Below are 23,475 nucleotides of genomic sequence, written 5' to 3'. Positions count from 1 at the left end.
ATAATTTTTGCTTCAATATGAGGCATATTTAGAAAACACACACAAAAAAGAAAAGTCTACTGTATTTACCTATATTTTTATTCTTATTATTGTTATTTCTTCCTGATATACCAAGAATCCTTTTAAAATTTTCTTTCTGTTTGAAGAACTTCCTTTATCCATTCTTTTAGAATAGGTATGCTGGCAACAAATACCTTTAGTTTTATCTTATCTAGAATATCTTGATCTCTCCTTTATTGCTAATGGTTATTTTTGCTCAGTAAGAGTCTGGGTTGACAGTTCTTTTCTTTTAGCATTTCAAAAACATTGTGCCACATTACTCAGGCCTCAGTAGTTTCTGATGTGAAGTCTGCTGTATTTCATTTTTTTCCTTTGATAAGGTATCATTTTTCTCTACTGTTTTCAAGATTCTTTCTTTGTCTTTAATTTTCACATATTTGATTATAACATTTCTTGGCATGGATTTTCTGTTTGAGGTTCACCTGGTTTCATGAATTTGTAGGTTTATTTGTTTTGCAAAATTTGGGATGATTTCTTTCATTTTAAACATATATTTTCAGTCTCACTCTCTCCTATCTTTCTGAAACTCCAATGGCATAAATGCTATAATCTTTTGTTAGTGTCTCATAGGTCCCTGAGGCTCTGTTCATTTTTCTTTTAAGTCTATTCTTTTCTTTTTTGTTTACAATGGGTAACTTCTATTGTTCCATGTTCACATTCATTTATTCTCTTCTCTGTCTTCTGTATTCAACTATTGAGCCCATCCTTAAGTGGGTGGTGGAAGGTCACATTCCCCATGTAATCTGACACCATGAAGAGGAAGGAGGGAATTCATTACTACCCAGCAGAATTAAAGTCCTGTTTCTTACTTCTTTCTGACACCACCTATTAGGGGGTGGGGGCAGCAAAGAAAAAAGTCTGTGCTACCCACCAGCCCTTTGCTGGTGAAAGTAGAAATGTGGATGCAGGGTTTTTTTTCCCCCCTTTGTGTTTGGCTGGAGTAGGTGATCACTGTCTCACAATAATCTACCATGCTAGCCTGTCCCTTTTCTCGTCCTTTATTTAGTATGAAAATATTTTGGGGCGCATCTTTTATTTGTCTGTACCTGTGGCATTTTCAGGTTGCCAGCTTCTTTAGCAACTATTTTGTCATACATGTAGCAAAAAGGAAACCCACAGAACTCACATGATACCATTTCTTAGGTCCTGATGTAACATGGTAAAAAGCCCCATAAACCTGCATACCTCAACCATACCTCGGCTTTCTGTTGAAACTGCTCTCTGTAACTCAAATGTGACAGGCAAGCAGTCCAAACCCATGCCATCTTGGCCCCTGCGACTTGTAATAAGTGATTAAGGACTGTAATTTCTACACTAACCAGACAATGTGTAAACAAATGCTTATCTTGACTTTTGTGAATCACTTAAGTAACAATCAGAACGTCAAAAGTCCCCTGGCCCTTGGAATGTCCGGAGCCCCTCACCCTCATCTTTGCCCAGGAATCCACTGGAATGTCCCGAGTCCCTCACTCTCATCTCCGCCCAGGAGGTTATTTACAGAATCCACTAGCCCTCGGAATGTCTGGAGCCCCTCACCCCGACCCCCACTCCTCACCCTCACTCCTGAGGTGGTTTTACGGGTATAAAAGGTCCTGACACCCTCCTTTCGGGGCCACGGGTTGGAGACACACGAGTCCTCCGTGGCCGCCGGCAATAAAGACCCTGCAATTTGGCATACTTTTGTCTTGGTGTTGACTTTCTATGCTCTCTCCATTATAACACTGAGGAACCGAAATAGTCTTCCCTCTTCTCTCCACCTTTCAGAGATTTCCATATTTGTCTCATAAATGCTGTGTATAGTTTTAGCTGCACTCTAGAAATAGAGAGAAGTGCGTCTAATCCATCACGTCCCAGAACCATATACAAAATTTAAACGAAACAACCACAAAGATCATTTTATAGCTCCTAAAGTAACCATTTCTTTTCAATGCCAATTTTTAATGCTGTCCAAATTGCACTAAAACTGATGTAGTGGCAGACCAATGGCAGCATTTTAAATTGGTACATTTTTAGAGAACATATATAACAAGAGTTTATAGACATTTACCCTACAGTCTATCTCTTAGACGCTGCTTGTAAAAAATAATTTAACAAACCTAAAACCTATCTGGTATTTATTATTTATTATACTTTAGAAAAATATGGAAAATCCAAATGCCCAGAAATAGAAATATGATACAGGAAATGATACATTAAAAAAGTAAAAATAATTATTATTCAAATATGGTATGATTAACACTTAGAGAAAAATATCTCAAAAAATTTTGATACAATGTAAAATGAAAACATCAGCATACAAATGAGTATATAAATTTAATTGCTTCTGTGTTAAAATGTAAGAAAAAAATAAAAAGGAAAATGTAAAATTAAAAATAATCATTAGGTTTAGTGGTGGAAATTGAATTAATTAATTAATTATAACTAAATATTTATTGAATACCTGTTATGTACCAGGCACAGTTCTAGATGCTAGAAGTATAGAAGTGTACACAAATGACAAAAATCCTGATACCTATTGTGCTTACTTTGCAATAGAGGGGGGACAGAAAATAAAATAAGTAATATATTATAGTTTGTTGGATGGTAATAAGTGCAATATGAAAAATAAGACAGAAAAAGAGAATAGGCATGTGTGGAACAGGGGATAAAATTTAATTTTAAACGTATGAATTTTTTAGCTTTTTCAGGCAAACGTATGACTTTTTCAGGCAAATCTTCCTAAACTGTCTCTCCTCCCATGGTCTCTATCATCAGTAAACGACATCATCCCTTCTGTTGCTCATGCCAGAAAATCTAGGAATCATCCAGGACTCCTCCCTCTCTTTTACTCTCTACATCTAGTCAATCACAAAGTTAAATTGATTCAATCTTCTGTTAATCCTCAAAACCATCCACTTCCTTTATGATTAGTTACCACCCAATCCATCATTAGCTGTAGCCTAAGTTATATTGCAAAAACATCCAAATAATTTTCCTCCTCTCCAAAATATTCCCCATTCAGCAGCAAGACTGATCTTTCCAAGCTGCCAATCTGATTATGTCTTGCCCCCATTTAATCCTTTTAATTTATTTCCATTGTCATTAGAATCAAGTCCAACTCTTCAGCTTGATTTATAAGGCTCACCTCAATCACTTCTCCAATCACTTTCTCCTCAGAATTTAATGCTTCACTAATGTTGGCCTTTTCTCATCAAAGATAAAGTGTCCTCTCTCATTTTTTGGCCTTCAAACACATTCTGTTTTAGCTCTCAGCATAAACAATACTTCCCAAGGAAGGTATCTTATCCTTGGTGTATATGAATTTCTCATTATAACAGTTATCATACTTTACTAGAGTTACATATTTAATGTTTAGCATAGTAGACTGTAGGCTATGAGGACGTTAAACATATGTCTGTTGTCATTGTTATGTTTTAATGCTTTGCGCAGTTCCTGGTTCATTTTAACTACTCAGTAAGCATTTATTGATAAGGAGAAGAAAGGGAGAAAGGGAGGAGGGAGAAAAAGAAGAAATAATAATCAGTCTTGGGGAACTACAAAAAAAGAAAAAAATAGGAAATTGTTTGAATAATAACACACTTAAGACTTTAAAAATATTAACACATTCATTTCACATTCATTTCATATAACAATGCTGGGAGGAAATACTATTGTGCACTTTTTACAGTAAAAAAACAGAGGCTCAGGAAACAGGTAGCATGGCTCATCATGTTATTTCTTCCACCCAGAATCCCATTTCCTTAATTTTATCCACTTTCCATTCCTTGAGATATAGCTGAAATATCACCTGCTCCTTAGAGTGTCTCCTTTTCTCTTCATGGCCTTAATAGTATAATTTTCTTCCTCTTCTCTAATCCCACTGCATACTTTATATGCTAATGATTCTTAGCACTGTGTTCTCTATATCCCAATACCTAGAACAGTGCATAGCACATGATGGTGCTGAATAAAGTCCTATGAAGTAAAAAAAATGTCTAAACATCTCACTTGAGGAAAGGAAAACTCTGAAGCAACATAAGCAGCTTTGTATCTAAGTTCTGGGGATGGCAAGGTAAAAAATAGGAGATGTTACATATATAAACAATGACATATTACATATACAAACAATGTAATATGTTACGGTACCTTATGCCTAAGTGGCTTAATAAACTACCACAAACTCAATTCTGAAACTTGAGGCTCTTTCAAACCACTAGAGGAGTCCAATGACTGGATAATGGCTGCCGCTGAGTGCCTGTCAACATTGCATAAGAGCACCGACTTAATTCTAAAGCATCAAAATCCAAATGCAAGGATGCATTAATATTTCAAAATCTTGTCAAGAGCCATAACAGAGAAGACATGCCATAACAGAGAAGACATAACATAGTTCATGAGTAAAAAAGAAGCAGTGAAATAATTAAGACTTATGCATCTTCAAAAACACAAAAAAGGACTCCAGAACTTAATACTTGGGAAAAACGGATGGTGATTATTGTTGCTGTATAAGATCTCAACACAGAATATGGAAAAAGATATACAATGTCATTTCTAAGGCCCTCATGAGCAGACCAACAGTCATGTCCTTTTACTTGTAAGGTTTAAAGTACTCATCTATACACATGCCTATTAACAAAGAAACGATTTCTGTTATTATCTACTTGGGCTGGAATCAGAGACTCAAAGCAAACACCTATCGCTTACCCAGAAAGAGTGAGAGAAGGAGCAGCAGATTAGTTGATCTGATATAGGAAAGCAAAAAAAAAAAAAAAATGCCCAAGGAGATATTTTTACCTTTAATAAACAGTTTTCATTATTGTCATCAAATGCCTACACTTTTATAAACCTTAGCTTCTCAGCCCAACATTTATAGAAAATTGCCAAGTATCATTTGGAGATAAAAGCACAATTCAGTATTTATGAACTGCTTGTTTTCTATAAATACAGACATTCAGAGGCTATCTTCTCACTAGTCATTAATATTTGAACAGAGATCAAACTAGAACAATATTAACAATTCCTTGCATTTGTATAGGATTTTATATCATACTATTAATAATAGATGCCATTTATTGAGCACTTAGTAAGTGTCACGCACTTTACATGTAAATTCTCATAACAAATTCAGTTCATTTTAATGGGTATTTGCTTAACACCTACTGTGTGATAGATGAATAGATTAGTAATACTAGGCTTTTGTCTTTGAAAGCTCTCATTTTATCACACTCAATCAATGCTTGTTGAATGAATAAATGAATGAATGAATTGGCTGAAAAGGTATTATAGGGTAGCATAAATAACACAGGACATTCCCTTACTCTTCAAGGTCTTCATAAAGTACTTAACTTTTCCTAGCCTCAATTTTTTTTATCTGTAACATAGGGATATTTTAAATTTCCTTTGCAAAATTGTAGAAATGGTAACAACAAATATAAAGCATTTGACACAGACAGGTTTTCAGTAAATGGAGTAGTTTTATTACTAGTATTATTAATGTTAATATTACCATCATTACTACAGCTATTAACCAGTCCTATCCAACTCCCCTTTTCCTCACTGTAGCAATGGTACAAATAGAACTTTAAAATCCACAAAAACTATGCAAAGCAAGAGAAAGCTACGGAACTGTAGTCCCTAATGTCTTCCTAGGTTACTGTACATAATCTATGCTTATGCTAGGAAAAAAAAGAACCAATTTTAATTATGTTTCCAAAGATCCCATGTTAAAAGCCAAACAGGACAGGAAGCTTACCAAATAACAGACTGCCTTTTCTCATAATTCAATGCTGGTCATTCAAGCACAGGACCATATTTCCAACATTCTCAAGAACAGTACCCAAACAATGGCCATACAGAAACTCATCTTCATTCTTCTCCAGTGACAGAAAGTCTGACTCCCAGCCATACAGAAGATAAACTTGAGCTCTGGGTCAAATTTTCTTTTAAAAAATTATTTTTAATTTTCTTTGGGTACACTAGTAGGTGTATATATTTATGGGAACTGGGTCAAATTTTCTAACCAGGAAGGGGTTCTATACTGTAGATCACTTACCATTTTGGTCTACTGGTAGACTTCACCATAGGGGCCATCCCATCTCTGTAGAGACTCTTGGTTTTACTGAAGTTAACAATGTTGAAAATGACCCTCTGAAAAAGAAAGAGGGAGAAGTTCATCTTAAAACTATTCTATGCAAATGCTACTTCCTGATAATTAAGACAGGAAATAATAAACAGGGTTAAAGGAAGCCATATGGACTAGCAGCCAACTGTAGATTGAGAATAAAGTGTTCATGAGAATGTAATGTGTTTGCTAAGCATAGCAGTTAAGCATTAGCTCTAGAACCTGGAAACTTGAGCTTTAGTACCAACTCTACTGCTTTTGAATTGTGTAACCTTGCCAAGCTACGGAACATCTTTTCAGTGGCCTGATCTGAAAAATGGGAATAATAACAATACCTATTTCACAGGGCTCTGATGAGAATTAAATTAATATACATACAGTATTTGGAACCATACTTGGTACATAATGAATGCCATATAAGTTTTAGTTATTATTAATCATACGCTTTCTCTTGGCTGATGTAGAATTTACATAGAAATAAATAATATTATCATCAGGGTAAGAGTAGTACATTTAAAGTTCAAAAACACTAAAAATAGTAACTAAGAACAAAATTGCAATGAAAAAATTCCACAACTACTTGAAATCCCTTTGACTAGCACTGGAGGAACTATATATCCTCTTTCGCACCCTCTTTGTTATTTTCTACTAGAGGTCGGGGTACTAGGCTCAACTCTAATCTCAGCATATGTTTATAGTGCCATAGGTACTTGGGTAAATCTCTCCACACTCTGGGCCTTATCTTTAAAATGAGTGATTATGGCATTCTAGATGCCTTTCCAAGAGGATAGTATAGTTAAGATCAGATCTTTCTTTTAGCAAACAACTTTGTCATAAGAAAAGAGGGAAGATTATGAAAGAGAAGAGAAATGTGATTAAAAGCCACTTTAAACCATTGAAATAGTTCAAAGTGGAGAAGATGAGAGCTAGAGGTAGAGCAGTCGGTATAGCTGGAGAGAAGAAAAGATTTCAAGAGGTTACCACAGGTTAGCCTTTCTATCCAGGGACAGTAAAATAAACAAAAGCATCGAAATTCACGTATTATTTTATTCAACAAATATTTATTGTGTGAGGTATTATACAGTATCAAATGCCAGTCATTTTATATACTTTTTTAAACATCAGAAATATTCTCCTACAACTATAAAAAATAAATATTTACATCTTCATTTAATAAATGTAGAAACTGTGGCTCAAAGAGGTTACCTAACTTGATTGAAGTCATGCTAGTAGATGACAGATTTGATATTTGAATCAGGGGATAAACAGACAAGATGTATATGATTTTTACTCTTAAGATAATCACTAGGATTCCAAAATTCCATAACCCTAAACAAGTCTGTTTACCAAAAGCAAAAAATAAATTTAATGGTAATTATTTAAGTATTTAAAATTTTGTTTTGTTAAAAAGAGAAGATCAAAACTATTTCCTCTAGCCTCATGTTTGGGACTATACTAAAATGCTTTGTCCCATGAAATAAGCTTTTAGGGATAACTTGTGTTTTCCTTTCTCCTCAGAGACCCTGCCATTTACCCCATCTCTAGGCATTTTGATTTCAGACGTTCCTTTTATCATTAAGTCATCAAGAATGTCCAAGGCTGTTCCATTATTAATAACCTAGACCTGCCTTTTGTCAATTAAATTACTTCTCTTAGGGTCTTGGCTAGTATCTGATTAAAGAAAATCAATTTTAAAGGGACAAATGGCCTTTGAACCTTATAGAACATAATCCCCCCTTTTTTCTGAGATCCCAGTTGTCAGATCCACTTCCAGTGAATCTGGAAGCTGTAGTGCACTTTCAGGATCTGGATCATTGATTAATACAGAGAGCAAGCTAATAAAGAAATGATGCAAATATGTGAGGCTAGAATAAAAAAGTGAGAAATAAAGAGAAACATCTACTGATCATTAACATCCTATTTTGTGCCTAGGAAATTTCCCAGATATTTTAAATATCCTATATTATTTGTCTACTCCATTTATAAATAAAAGTTGCTTATTTTAGCCTGATTTTAGATGTGAGGAAATTGGCACTTAAGCAAAGTAGCTTGCCCCCCAAAAATCCCCAAACTACTGGTAGAGGTAGGACTTAAACTGTAGGTGTTTTAACCATAAAATTATACCTTCTCTATAATATTACATGGAAAAATTAATGTCATTTCTTACCATTCCCTGCTCAAGTATGTTTTATGTTTTCCAGCCATTTAGCAGCATTGCTGTGGTGGAGAGAATCAAAAGTAGATGGTAGCAGGAAGTGCAGGAAAGCCTGAATTTCCATATTTTAAACTTATTCATTAGTTTTTACTCAAAATGAATAACAAGATGTGGCATCTATAAGATAATGGCAACCACAACAATAATAGTAATAATTTCTGAGCACAAGCTATGTACCACATTCTGAGTTAAGCACTTCATTCACATTATAACCATGTTTTATATATTAGAATAACCTAGTTGTAAGTTAGAATCACTTGTATAGCTTTTAAAACGGCAGATGCTTGGGCCCTACTCTAGAGATTCTGATATTTGATGCATTATCTCATTTGTTTTGAGGATAATGAACTTTTTGAAACAGGAACTATGTGTCACCTCTTATTTACAGATGAGGGAGTGGCACTGCTATTAACCAAACTAAAATCATATAACTATTAAGTAGCAGAGCTAGTATTTAAGCCAAGTCTGTTGACTCAAAAGAATAAGATTAGAGACTTTTTAGCCAGATACACTTGGGATTGAATTCCAGTTCCCTACATGTTCTGTGAGTTTAGGAAAGATAATTATTCCTTTTTTTCCTGGACATTGATTGTTTACCTCCAAAACTCAGATGGCAACAGTATCCTACCACAGTTGTTAAAACAATCTGTAAGATTATGGAAGTAAATCACCTAGTATATTGTATCTAGATCTAAACAGGTGTTCAATATTTATTGAGCCTTTCCCCTTCTCATCAGTAAAGTCAGATATTTTGGTACATTACAATATCTTCCTTCCTCCCTTCCTTCCTTCCTTCCTTCCTTTCTTCTTTCCTTCCTTCATCCCTTCTTCCCTCCCTCTCTTTCTCTCTTGCTTTCTTGTTTTTCTTTAGATTTAAATTTTTAACCCTAGTTTATTGTTTCAGTAATATATTGCTCTATATCATAGCTCTGCAAATAGTGACCACAGTACACTGTTAGTCTAAGAGTAGGTATAACCTTCAAGACAGTTATATGTGAGGAATGGAGTACTACCCATCCTGACCAAGGGTTTCATGGTGCTACTTAAAATGTGCAAGCTCCATTCCAGGTATAGGTCAAAGAGTGGTCCAATGTGGGTGAAGATATTGTGAAGAGCCTGCATGCAGTCCTAAACAGTGGCTTTAATTTTCTGTTTTGTCATATATGCAATACTTTTGTCCAATCATAACTACACTTCCCATTTAATGTTGTTCATGTTAGTTTCAGAGACTATTCTAATGGGATTACGACAAGCTAAAAATCTTAGGCTCAGCAATGAAAACCACTAACAAAATGAAGAGCCAGCCTCCAGAATGGGAGAGAATATTTGTAGACCATCCATCCTACAAGGGATTAATAAACAGAATATATAAGGAATGCAAACAACTCAACAGCAAAAAAAAATAATTTAAAAAGAATGGGAAAAAGACCTGAATAAATATTTCTCAAAAGAAGACATACAAAGGGACAATACGTATATGAAAAAATTGTCAACATCATTAATCATCAAAAAATGTAAATCAAAACCACAATGAGATATCATCTCACCCCAAATAAAATGGCTATTATCAACAAGATAAAAAATAAAATACAGTGGTGAAGATGTATTAAAAAAAGGAACACTCATATATTGTTGGTGAGGATGTAAAGTAGTACAGCTATTATGAAATACAGTACAGAAGTTATTCAAAAAATTAAAAAGAGAACTGCCATGTGATCCAGCAATCCCACCACTGAGCATATATCCAAAGGAAAGGAAATCAGTACATTAAAGAGATATCTGCACTCCCATGCTTACTGCAGCATCATTCACAATAGTCAAGATATATAATCAACCTAAGTGTGAATCAATAGATAAATGGATACAAAATGGAATATTATTTAAAAAAATACATACATAATGGAATGTAATTCAAAAAAGGATTATATCTTGTCATTTGCAGCAATGTGAATGGAACTGGTGGTCATAACATTAAGTGAAACAATCGGAGCATAGAAAGATAAATATTGACTGTTTTCACTCATATGTGGGAACTAAAAAACTAGATTTCATAGAGGTAGAGAATAGAACAGTGATTACCAGAGGCTGGCAAAGAAGTTGGAGGATTAAGAGAAGTAAATTAATGGGTACAAAAATACATATGGATAGAAGGAATAAGTTTTACTATTTAATAGTACAGTAGGAAAACTGTAGTTAATGATAATTTATTAATATTTCAAAATAGCTGAATAGAATTGCAATTTTCCCAACACAGAGAACAGATAAATATTTGAGAGAGAGGGCAAGATGGCTGACTAGACTCAAAGAAGTGGAATGGCTCCCATGGAAGGAATGAGATAACTGGTATGTTTTAAACAGATCTTTAGAGGGAAGGCATCGAGAGTGGATGGAGGAAAGACACAGAAGCTGGGCTGAAGGGGGAAAGATCTGGGAACCATGAATAGGTTAGCACACACCAGAGCTCATTTTTGAATCACAACAGCTCTGGGGGAATGGGTGAGTTAACTGGCAAGGAGTAACCCACTCTCACCACCAGCCTCTAGAACCCTGGCAGGAAGAGAACCCTCAGCCACCATGGACACTTGAGGTAGCAGGAAGAGCTGCTTAGAGAAGTGGTAGAAGTAGCCGGCCAGCTGATGTGGAGCTCAGAGGGTTTGGTATAGCAACATCTGTAGTGGAGCACAGCCAGGGACTGCCAGCCCTCTAGGCTTGAGTTGGTTCCATAAGAGACTTTATCCCTTAGGGGAACTGTTGGACCTGATCTTTGCAGGCCAGTCTTCCATATCAGATGGGGCTGGTCAAACCTGACCACCCTTTTGTCTGCTGGCCATTCCTGGGTTCCCAGCCTAGCCATGCAAGCTTACAGGATAGTCTTGGGTTCCCTGGGGCCCCAAATCATAGCTGCTGCGTGGGCAGACCATGCCTGACTGATAAAGAGCTCCAGTGAGGCAGCCCCTATAGCCATGAACCAGATTCACACTCCTCCATACTGCAGCTTCCACTTGGCCCATGACAACTCCCACATCACTTTGCTGGTGTGTGTCTGCATGAGTGGGTTTTGTTTTATTTGCCCTTCCACAGGCAAAAGTGCAGTCTGCTCCCTCTTGCCCTGCTGCAAGCCCCACCCCTACCAGCACCCTACTTTTGCACAACACTGCTCAGATAACAGTGAATCTTCTCACACCATGAGCAATCACTCTTGCTTCGGGGCACATAGAAGACCCAGACCTGCACCAACGAGAATCCCATCCCCAAGTCAAGACCACCTCCAATGCAAACATAATACAGTCTCCAGTAGAGGCCATCCCTCCCCACAAGCTATATTGTTTTGCCACTGTTGTGAATGCCTGCAGGGAGGCAGGCACCCCTGCATCTTCCAGCACTCTTCCACAGCTGCTGCACCTCAGTATCCCCAGCACAGTGAACTCCAAACCTTGAGCAGTTAGAGAACAAAGTTGGGGCCCAACACAAGTCTCCCAGAGTTACAGCATACAGTCCAGGAGCTGGGAGCTGAGTGTTGGCTTTCTAAAACCTACCAGAAACGAAGCCAGTTGGCTGAATCCACCTTATACCACAAGCCCTCAAGGTCATCAAAAAGGATAAAAGAAAAAGAAATCCAAAAGTCAAAAACCTCAAAGACTGCAGGCAGATAAGCCCACAAAGATGAGAAAGAATCACTATAATAATTCTGAAAACCCAAAAAGCCAGTGTGTCTTCTTTCTTCGAAGTGATCACATCACCTCTCCAACAAGCATTCAAAATCAAACTGAGATGGCTGAAATGACAGAAACAGAATTCAGAATGTGAATAGAAATGAAGATCATTGAGCTACAGGAGTACACTGAAACCCAACACAAGGAAAGTAAAAATCACAATAAAATAATGCAAGAGCTGACAGACAAAATAACCAGTCTAGAAAACAACATGACTGACCTGATAGAGCAGAAGAACACACTGCAAGAATTTCATATGCAATTGCAAGCATCAATAGCAGAATAGACCAAGCCGAGGAAGGAATATCAGAGCTTGAAGACTGGCTTTCTGAAATAAGACAGGCAGACAAGAATAGAGAAAAAAGAATGAAAAGGAATAAACAAAAACTCCAAGAAACATGGGATTATGTAAAGACACCAAATCTACAACTGACTGGTTGTCCCTGAAAAAGATAGGGAGAATGGAACCAACTTGGAAAAATTATTTTAGGATATCATCAATGAGAACTTCCCCAACTTATCTAAAGAGACCAACATTCAAATTCAGGAAGTGCAGAGAACTTCAGTAAGATACTTCACAAGAAGATCATCCCAAGACACATAATCACCAGATTCTCCAAGGATAAAATGAAAGAAACAGTGTTAAAGGCAGCTAGAGAGAAAGGTCAGGTCACCTACAAATGGGAGCCCATCAGACTAACAGTGGAACTCTCAGATGAAATACTGCAAGACAAAAGAGACTGAGGGCCAATATTCAACATTCTTAAATAAAAGAAATTTCAACCCAGAATCTCATATCTGGCCAAAGTAAGCTTACAAGTGAAAAAGAAATAAGATCCTTTCCAAACAAACAAATGCTGAGGGAATTTGGTGCAACCAGGTCTGCCTGACGAGAGCTCCTGAAAGAAGCACCAAATATGGAAAGGAAAAACTGTTACCGGACACTACAAAAACACACTGAAGTATACACGTCAGTGACACTGTCAAGCAACCACATAAACAAGCCCTCAAAATAACCAGCTAACATAATGATGGCAGGATCAAATCCACACATATCAATATTAACTTTAAATGTTAATGGGCCAAAAGCCCCAATTAAAAGACACAGAGTGGTAAGCTGGATAAAGAACCAAGACCCTAATGGTATGCTGTCTCCAAGAGAACCATCTCAGAAGCAATGACACACATAGGCTCAAAATAAAAAAAAAAAAAGGAAAATAATCTATTAAGCAAACAAAAAACAGAAAAAAGCAGGGGTTGCACTCCTAGTTTCTGAAAAAACAGACTTTAAACCAACAAAAGCCAAAATGACAAAGAAGGGCATTACATAATGGTAAAGGGTTCTATTCAACAAGAAGATCTAACTCCTAAATACATATGCACCCAACACAGGAGCAGCCATATTCATAAAGCAATTTCTTAGAGGCCTTCAAACAGACTTAGACTCCCACAATATAATAGTGAGAGACTTTAACACCCCACTGACAATATAAGACAGATCATCTAGACAGCAAATTAACAAAGATATTCAGGATCAAAACTCAGCACTGAATCAAAAGGACCTAATAGATACCTAAAGAACTTTCCACCCCAAAACAATTCAATATACATTCTTCTCATTGCCACATAGCACATATGCTAAAATTGATAACAAAATTGGAAGTAAAATGCTCCTCAGCAAATACAAAATAACTGAAATAATAGCAAACAGTCTCAAAGACCACAGTGCAATCAAATTTGAAATCAAGACTAAGAAATTCAATCAAAACCATACAATTACATGGAAATTGGATAATCTTCTCTTGAATGATTTTTGAGTAAATATCAAAATTCAGGCAAAAAAAAAAAAGAAGTTCTTTTAAACTAATGAGAATGAAGACATAACTTAGCAAAATCTTTGGGACATAGCTAAGGCAGTGTTAAGAGAGAAATTTATAGCACTAAATGCCCACATCAAAAAGTTAGAAAGATCTCAAGTTAAGCTAATATCACAACTGAAAGAAACAGAAAACTAAGAGCAAACAAATCTGAAAGCTAGCAGAAGACAAGAAATAACCCAAATCAGAGCTGAACTGAAGGAGATTGAGACATAAAACCCCAAACGATCAATGAGTCCAGGAGCAGCTTTTAAAAAATAAAATAAAATATACTGCTAGCTAAACTAAAAAGAAAAAAAGAGAAAATTCAAATAAATATAATCAAAAACAATGAAGAGTATATTACCACTGACCCCACAGAAATACAAACAACTGTCAAAGAATATTACGAATACCCCTATGCACATAAGCTAGAAAATGTAGAGGAAATGGATAAATTCCCGGACACATATACCCTCCCAAGGCTGAACCAGGAAGAAATTAAATCCCTGAATAGACCAATAATGAGTTCTGAAATTGAAGCAGTAATAAATAGCCTACCAACCAAAAAAAGCCCAGGACCAGATGGAGTCACAGCTGAATTCTAGCAGATGTACAAAGAAGAAATGTTACCATTCCTACTAACGCTATTCCAAACAACTGAGAAGGAGAGAATCCCCCCTAACTCATTCTATGAGGCTAGCATCATCCAGATACCAAAACCTGGCAGAAATTTAAAAAAAAAAAAAAGAAAGAAAAGAAAAAGAAAGAAAACATCAGGGTAATAACCTTGATGAACACTGATGCAAAAATCCTCAACAAAATACTGGCAAAAAGAATCTAGAAGCATATCAGAAAGCTTATCCACCACAATCAAGTAGGGCTTATCCCTGAGATGCAAGGTTGGTTCAACATATACAAATCAATAAATGTGATTCACCACATAAATGGGACGAATATAAAAACCACATGACTATTTCAATAGATGAAGAAAAGGTTTTTGATAAAATTAAATTTTACTTCATGTTAAAAAACTCTCAATAAACTAGGCTTTGAAGGAATATACCTCAAAACAGTAAGAACCATCTATGACAAACCCACAACCAGCATAAAACTGAATGAGCAAAAGCTGGAAGCATTCCCCTTGAAAATAGGTAGGAGACGAGAATACCCTGTCTCACCAATCTTATTCAACAGAGTATTATAAAACCTGGCCAGGGCAATCAGGGAAGAGAAAGAAATAAAGGGAATCCAAATAGAAGGAGACAGATTCCACCTATCCCTGTGTCCAGATGGCACAATCCTATGTATAGAAAACCCCATCATCTCAGCCCAAAAGTTCTTAAGCCAATAAACAACTCCAGTGAAGTCTTAGGATACAAAATCAAAATGTAAAATCGTTAGCATTTCTGGACCGGGCGCGGTGGCTCACGCCTGTAATCCCAGCACTTTGGGAGGCTAAGGCAGGTGGATCACGAGGTCAAGAGTTCAAGACCATCCTGGTCAACATGGTGAAACCCCGTCTCTACTAAAAATACAAAAAATTAGCTGGGCATGGTGGCATGTGCCTGTAATCCCAGCTACTCAGGAGGCTGAGGCAGGAGAATTGCCTGAACCCAGGAGGCGAAGGTTGCGGTGAGTTTAGATCGCGCCATTGCACTCCAGTCTGGGTAACAAGAGCGAAACTCCATCTCAAAAAAAAAAAAAAAAAATTAGCATTCCTATACCACAAAACAGTCGATCCAAAAGCCAAATCAGGAATGTAATCCCATTCGCAATTGCTACAAAAGGAATAAAATACCTAGGGATGCCCTAACAAGAGAGGCGAAAGATCCCTACAAGAACTACAAACCACTGCTCAAAGAAACGAGAAATGACATTAACAAATGGAAAAACATTTCATGCTCATGGATAGAAAGAGTCAATATTGTTAAAATGGCCATACTGCCTAAAACAACTTATATGTTTAATGCTATTCCTATTAAACTACCATTGAGATTCTTCACATAACTAGAAAAAAACAATTTTAAAATTCAAATGGAACCAAAAAAGAGCCCAAATAGTCAAGATAATCCTAAGTAAAATGAACAAAGCTGGAGGAATCACATTACCTGACTTCAAAGTATACTACATGACTAGAGTAATCAAAATAGCATGATATTAGTACAAAAACAGAAATATAGACCAATGGAACAGAATAGAGAACCCAGAAATAAGGCTGCACACCTACAACTACCTGATCTTCAACAGGCCTGACAAAAATAAGCAATGCAGAAAGGATTACCTATTCAATAAATGGTGCTGGAACAACTGGTCAGTCATATGCAGAAGATTGAAATTAGACTCCTTCCTTACACCATATACAAAAATTAACTCAAGATGGATTAAAGACTTAAATATAAAACTGAAAACTATAAAAACCCTGGAAGACAACCTAGGCAATACATTCAGGACATAGGCACAGGCAAATATTTCATGACAAAGATGTCAAAAGCAACTACAACAAAGCAAAAGTGGATAAATGGCATCTAGTTAAACTAAAGAGCTCCTGCACAGCAAAAGAAACCGTCAATAAACAGACAGCCTATCCAATGGGAGAATAATTTTGCAAACTATACATCTGACAATGGTCTAACATCTAGCATCTATAAGGAATGTAAATAATTTTAAAAGAAAATAAAACAGACAACCCCAGTAAAAACTGGGCAAAAGACATGAACAGATACTTTTCAAAAGAAGATATACATGTGGAAAAAAATCATGGAAAAAAGCTCAGCATCACTAATCATTAGAAAAATGCAAGCCAAAACCATATGAGATATCATGTCACATCAGTCAGAATGGCTATCATTAAAATGTCAAAAAAATAGACAATGGCAAGGTTGTAGAAAAAATGAAATTTGAGTATACATGGTTGGTGAGAGTATAAATTAGTTCAACCATTTTGGAAGACTGTGGCGATTGCTCAAAGACCTAAAAACAGAAATGTCATTTGACCCAGCAATTCCATTATTGGGTATATATTCAAAGGAATATAAATCATTCTGTTATAAAGACACATGCATACATATGTTCATTGCAGCACTGTTCAAAAAGTAGAGACATGGATTCAGCTGAAATGCCCATCAATGATAGACTGGATAAAGAAAATTTCATACATATACACGATGGAATACTATGCAGCTGTAAAAAGAATGAGATCATGTCCTTTGCAGGGACATGAATGGAGCTGTAGAACATTATCCTTAGCAAACTAAAGCAGGAACACAAAACCAAATACTGCATGTTCTCACTTATGAGTGGGAGCTAAATGATAACACATGGACACAGAGGGGTACAACCCATTGGGGCCTATGGGAGGGTAAAAAGTGGGAGGAGGGAGATCGGGAAAAATAACTAATAGGTACTAGGCTTCATACCAGGGTGACAAAATAATCTGTACAGCAAACCTTCATGACACAAGTTTACCTATGTAATATAATTGCACATGTACCCCTAAACTTAAAAGTTAAAAATGCGGCGGGGAGCAGTAGCTCACTCCTGTAATCTCAGCACTTTGGAAGGCCGAGGTGGGCGGAACACGAGGTCAAGAGATTCAGACCATCCTGTCCAACATGGTGAAACCCTGTCTCTACTAAAAATACAAAAACTATCTGGGCATGGTGGCACATGCCTGTGGTCCCAGTTACTCAGGAGGTTGAAGTGGGAGAATCGCTTGAATCCAGGAGGTGGAGGTTGCAGTGAGACAAGATTGCACCACTGCACTCAAACCTGGCAACAGAGTGAGACTGTCTCAAAAAACAAAAAGGTTAAAAAACCCCACAAAATTATAACAATTTTTTTTAAAAAGATAAATGTTTGAAGTAATGTATATCCAGTTACCCTGATTAGATCATTATACATCTATACATATATTAAAACATCACATATACACCCCAATAATGTACAATTATAGCAATTAAAAATTACATAAAATTTGAAAAGGCATTTAGTGATACAAAGTCAATACTTAAAAGCCAATTGTATACCTATAAACTAGCAGTAAGCAATTAGAAAATAAAATTTTATTGTGATACCAATTATGATAGTATCAACTATCAGAAACCTATAAATAAATGTAATCAAAAGTACAAGACTTAAAAACGCAAAACTATAAAACATTGTTGAAACAAATCAGAATGTTAAGTAAGCGGAAAAATCTATCATAGCCATAGTTTGAAGATTCATTATTAAAATCTGTGTAATTCACTAAAATTCCATTGGAGGGATCTATGTCTGTGTTTATGTGTGTTTATGCATGTAAAAGCTGATAATTAGAACATTTATATAGTGGTGTAGAAGGCCAACAAAAAGCAGCAACAGACTTTCAGATAACAAGACTTACTGTAATGTTACAGTAATTAAAACAATTTAGTTTACATTACTATGGATCTGAATAGCTAGACCAATGGATCACAGCAAACAGTCTGGGAATAGACTCAATACATATCAAGAACAATATTGTAGATCAGATGAAAATTTGAACTATCAAGGAATGGTCCTGGGTCAATGGGCCACCCATATGGAACTAACCAAGCTGGATCTCTATCTCACACCAAATACATAAAAAACCCTAAATAGATTAAAAATAAAATGCACAAAGAAAACACAGCAGATTAGTTTATGAACCCAGAGTATGTATGGTTTTTCTTACACAAAGCACCAGAAGCATAAACTATGAAGGAAAAGATAGACATAGTTGTGTATTTCATAAAAAGAATACTATGCAAAAAATACCATAGAAAAATGAAAATGAAAGCCGATGATTAAAAAAAATATAGTGTAAGCCTCACAATGGGTTAATATGGAAATTCATAAAGAACTCCTACAGATCAAAATATAAAAGACCAACAATATAACAGAAAATAGGCCAAGTGTATAATCAGACAAGATATAGAAGAAAGAATGTAAAGGTTTGTAAATATATGAATAGATAATTACTCTACTAGCAGTTGAGGAAATATAAATTAAGAAAATAATAAAATTTCCTATCATACCAGCAAAAAAGGTAAATCTAATATCAAGTATTAGCAAATCTAATATCAAGTATTGGTAATTATGAAAGAACAATGATTTTGAATATTGCTGGTAAGCATGTAAAATAGAAGAGCCTCTTTGGAGGGGAACTTGACAATAAAGATGTTTATAACCTATAATCTAGCAAAATTCCACTTCTATGTGTTCTCCTCAAACAAATTTTGTACATTGTATAAGGAGATTTATACAGTTATTCACTGTACCACTATTCATTTGTAATAGTAAAACGAAAAAGTAACTGAAACCACTTAATTTTAAAAAAAGGACAAATAATTATGATTCATTAGTACAAAATATTGTTTAGCATTTAAAATGAATGCATTAGGGTTACATTTATCAACATAAAGAAACTTCCAAAATCTATGTTTAATGAAAATGGCAAGCATGTTAACACAAACAATAGTATATTTGCAATATAATACAAGTATAATAAAAATACAAAATTATACATGGTAATAATTTCAGAAATGCAATAACTTCTGAGAGAAAGAAGTAAGGAGATAAGAGATTACCTATATCCATAATGATTTATTTATCAAAATCAATAAAAGCAAGCAGGATCTGAAAGATGATAAAATGTTAATATCTGCTTCATTTTACTGTTTTTATATTTTATGTATATATAAAATTTCCCTAATTTAAAATTTAAAAATTTAAATAACTTTAATTCATTAGGAACTTTAGCATAAATATGAAGTAGCAGCATGTTTTTTTTCCCAAATGATTAGCAATTTGTTCCAAAATCATTTATTGAATAAGTCACTCATTTCTAATTTTAAATGCTACCATTTCCATATAATAATTTTTTTATGCTTGGGTTTATCTCTGGACTTCAATTTCTGTTCCACTGATCTGTATGTTTATCCTAATGATAGCCTCTCATAATTTTGATAATTGTAGTTTCATGATATGAAACTACAATTTATATTAGGGCAAATCTCTAGTAAATGTTTTCCTTTTGAGGTTTATTTGGTTTCATTCATACCTGGTGACTTTTTCTTATCTTTTATGGTTATTTTCTTTCATAATTTTGTTTCTTACTACGTTTTAAAATATGTTTTAAAATTTTTTATTATAATAAACATTTCCTTAAAATATTTTCATATTTTTCCTACTTAGTAATTTGCATATCATTTATCCTAGTTTTTTTTTACTACAAATGGTTATATTTAAACTTCAAAATGAATATGATTCCATAACTTAGACATGAGTAGTTTTTATTATGAATGATGTCAGTAACTACTGTGAGACTAACGCTTGGCACCAACGTATTCTGATAATACAGAAGGTTTATAACACAGTGGGGAAAGCTGTTTGGAGTATGCCTAATAATATGTTCTAGTCATGTGGCACCATGTACAAAAGTTAGTGTGAATTGGGCAGAACTACACAGGAGTTTAGGATGAATTTGCCTTGTTGTCATGACATATCAAAGGTTACACAGAAAACAGGATATGGGGCTGAGTTGGGGACAAAATCTATATCTCTATTTGTTCAGCCAATCAGCTCCTTTTCTTCAGAGCCATATTACCAGTTTTTATATTGCCTAGTGGGAGTGCAACCTGATTCCCAGCATTGTGGATAGAAATACTGGAGTTTCTCACTATATGATTTAACATCTTTCTGAGCCTGTTTTTGAAGGAAGGAAAATCATACCCATCTGGTAGCATTGTCTTTTATTGTTCCCTGAACACATTGTCTTGATAATTAAACATAATTAAACATAATTGCCAAGAAATGTGTTCAGGGAACAATAAGAGACAACATATATGTATGTCATGTACATAATATGTACACAAACTTATACGTATATATTGCATACAATGCATATATACTTGACATATATATGTATAGCATCATGTACATATATATTGATATGTACATGTGTGTATAGACACATATGTATACATATATGTGCATATATGTCAGGATATAAAGAGATAGATCATATGTATGATTAAGTTAAGTCTCCTGCCCATAAAGAACCAACAAGTTGCCACCTAAAGTCTTTAAAAAATGCTGGACAATCCTGGGCCTCATATATCAAAAGCATGGAGTCTGGATAATCACTATGTGAAAAACTAATCCTTATCTATTATAAGTTGATGTTGAAGAGTCACAGGGAACCAACGAAGTTTGTTAATTAGCTGCACCTGTGTCTTGTTAACTGGAAATTGTCAAAATCTTCACACAGATACTGTAGTCTGACAGAGATGGTTAAAAAAAAATATGGCTTGCAGATTGCACATTAGAAGATTCTTCTCCCTCAATGAAAACTTGTGAGAAGGCAGCCAAAAGAGGTAAAAGGGGAATGGAGCAAACATTCTCATCAAGGGAAGTTTAGCATATCAAACAAGGGCATTTGCAACATGACAGAGGAAAAAGATCTTTCAGGGAGACTCTTTTTTTCTCCCTACTCAAAGTAAATATCCACCAACCTACAGACACACATGAAAAAAAGGCCTCTTTTTTCTTCAATCTGACAGCATTTCCTACAAAGAATTTTGTTTTAAATTTTTGCATTCATTCCAAACATATTCTTTTAATCATAATTTTAATATTTATTAAATAAACAGTTACGGGGCTCCTATTCTGCTATGCGCTGCAATTATATAAATCAATAAGATTGGGCCTTTTGCCCTTAAGTGAGGAAAATAAACATGTAACACACACACACACACACACACACACACACTAAGGTAGAGCCTGTAGCCAGGCTAAGGGAAGGGAAGGAAAGGTGAATTTTTACTGAGGAATATGGACTGGCAGGAGAGAACACATGGCAGGCATTTCAGTGAAAGGGAGTAACAGGAACAAAGGCTAAGTGGTAACTCTGGGGCTGGGTAGGGTGAGAGATGAGATTGTCATTAAGACATATGAGCCATGTTAAGAAGTTTTAAATTTCATTGAAAGCAATATGAAGGGCTTACTGAAGGGTTTTAATTATAGGTGTGAAAGGTACAGATCTGTTTTAGAAAGAGCAACTAAGGCTGCACTGAATGAATGTTCCAGGATTTATACTGGTCTCTGCAGAGTCAGCTGAATAAGTAAATGCCCTACTCTGAGGAAACTCATACTCTTATGGAGAAAACAAGCAAGTAAACAAGTGATTGCAAATCCAGTGTCATCAATGCAAAAATGGAAGAGTATGTCAAGAACTCTTGGGGCTTTGGGTATAGTCCACAAAGGAGAGTGATCATATCTGCCTGAATGGGAAGAGTATACTTTCTTTTGAGCCACTTTCCAAAAGATGATGTGCAGTTCAGAGTCAAGTCACTTTGAAATTATAGTAGTACCATAGTACATTTTTCCTCCTACTTGTGGCTATGTATGGTTTGTAAGATGACTGCAATCAGGACCAAATCCTTCACTTCTTTTGTAACTTCAAAGTAGGTACTGACAAGGCTGAAGACAGAGTGTATGTATTAGCCCACTTTCACAGTGCTGATAAAGACATACCCAAGGCTGGGTAATTTATAAAGAAATAGAGGTTTAATGGACTCACAGTTCTACATGGCTGGGGAGGCCTCATAATCATGGTGGAAGGCAAAAGGCACATCTTACATGGCAGCAGGCAAGAGAGAATGGGAGCCAAGCAGAAGGGGAAACCCCTTATAAAACCATCAGATCTCATGAGACTTATTCGCTATCACAAGAACAATATGGGGAAACCACCCCCATGATTCAATTATCTCCCACCAGGTCCCTGCCACAACACATGGGAATCATGGGAGCTAAAATTCAAGACAAGACTTGGATGGGGACACTGCCAGACCATATCAGTGTATGTTAAATAAAATCTTATTTAATAGGTTTCCTTTGTATATATTATTTATTAAACATGTTCTCCTTCCTGGGTGATGGGAAAGTCAAGGATAATACATAGAAAGCCAGCTGAGTGGATGGCTTCATTCCTAGGTCAACCTATATTGCACCCAGTGAATGAATTTCCACCTATACTCACTTCATGTTTCCCCTGCACAGAGGTGCTATAGACCTAATAGTAAAGATGAAATAACAGGTATACACATCTGTTTTTTTTTTAATAGGCTACTCATCAGGCACAGGAGAATAAGGCACAGGTTTTCTCAGTGCTTCTGAAATTCTCAAACAGGAATGCATAGGTTTCTAAACCTAGGCAAAACTAAAATCCCTCCCTTTTTTAAAAATAAAAAAAACACACAAAAATACAAGATCTCACTCTATTGCATAGGCTAGAGTGCAATGGTGTGATCATAGTTCATACAGTTTTGGACTCCTGGGTTCAAGTGATCCTCCTGCTTCAGACTCCCAAATAACTGGAATTATAAGCACAAGCCACAGTACTTTGCCTTCCTTTTAAATATTTCTTCAGTACCTCCCTTAAGGAGGTCTTTCCACCTGCTACATGATCTAACAGTGCTACCCACTTCTGGTTTCTATTAGGCATATACTTATATTGGCTTTTGTTATCAT

The 23,475-nt window shown here is 35.6% G+C and overlaps 1 protein-coding gene across 2 annotated transcripts in view; it reads right to left on the bottom strand.

Annotated features, from left to right (window-relative positions):
• Positions 1-5,396: 5,396 nt before the first annotated feature.
• Positions 5,397-23,475, bottom strand: part of LOC116564083 (cytosolic carboxypeptidase 6-like) — a 705,101-nt gene continuing 687,022 nt past the window's right edge. For both annotated transcript variants that reach the window (XM_032297083.1, XM_032297082.1), the window contains one exon: positions 5,397-6,186. In XM_032297083.1, coding sequence (XP_032152974.1) covers positions 6,088-6,186 — 99 coding nt within the window. In that variant the 3' untranslated portion in view covers positions 5,397-6,087. The remainder of the gene's footprint in view (positions 6,187-23,475) is intronic.

This window comes from Sapajus apella, unplaced genomic scaffold (genome assembly GCF_009761245.1).
Source record: "Sapajus apella isolate SASKATOON/1434 unplaced genomic scaffold, GSC_monkey_1.0 scaffold36, whole genome shotgun sequence".
Classification (NCBI taxonomy): domain Eukaryota; kingdom Metazoa; phylum Chordata; class Mammalia; order Primates; family Cebidae; genus Sapajus; species Sapajus apella.
Note: the sequence above shows the minus strand (reverse complement) of the source record. Positions and strands in the feature narration are given on the sequence as shown.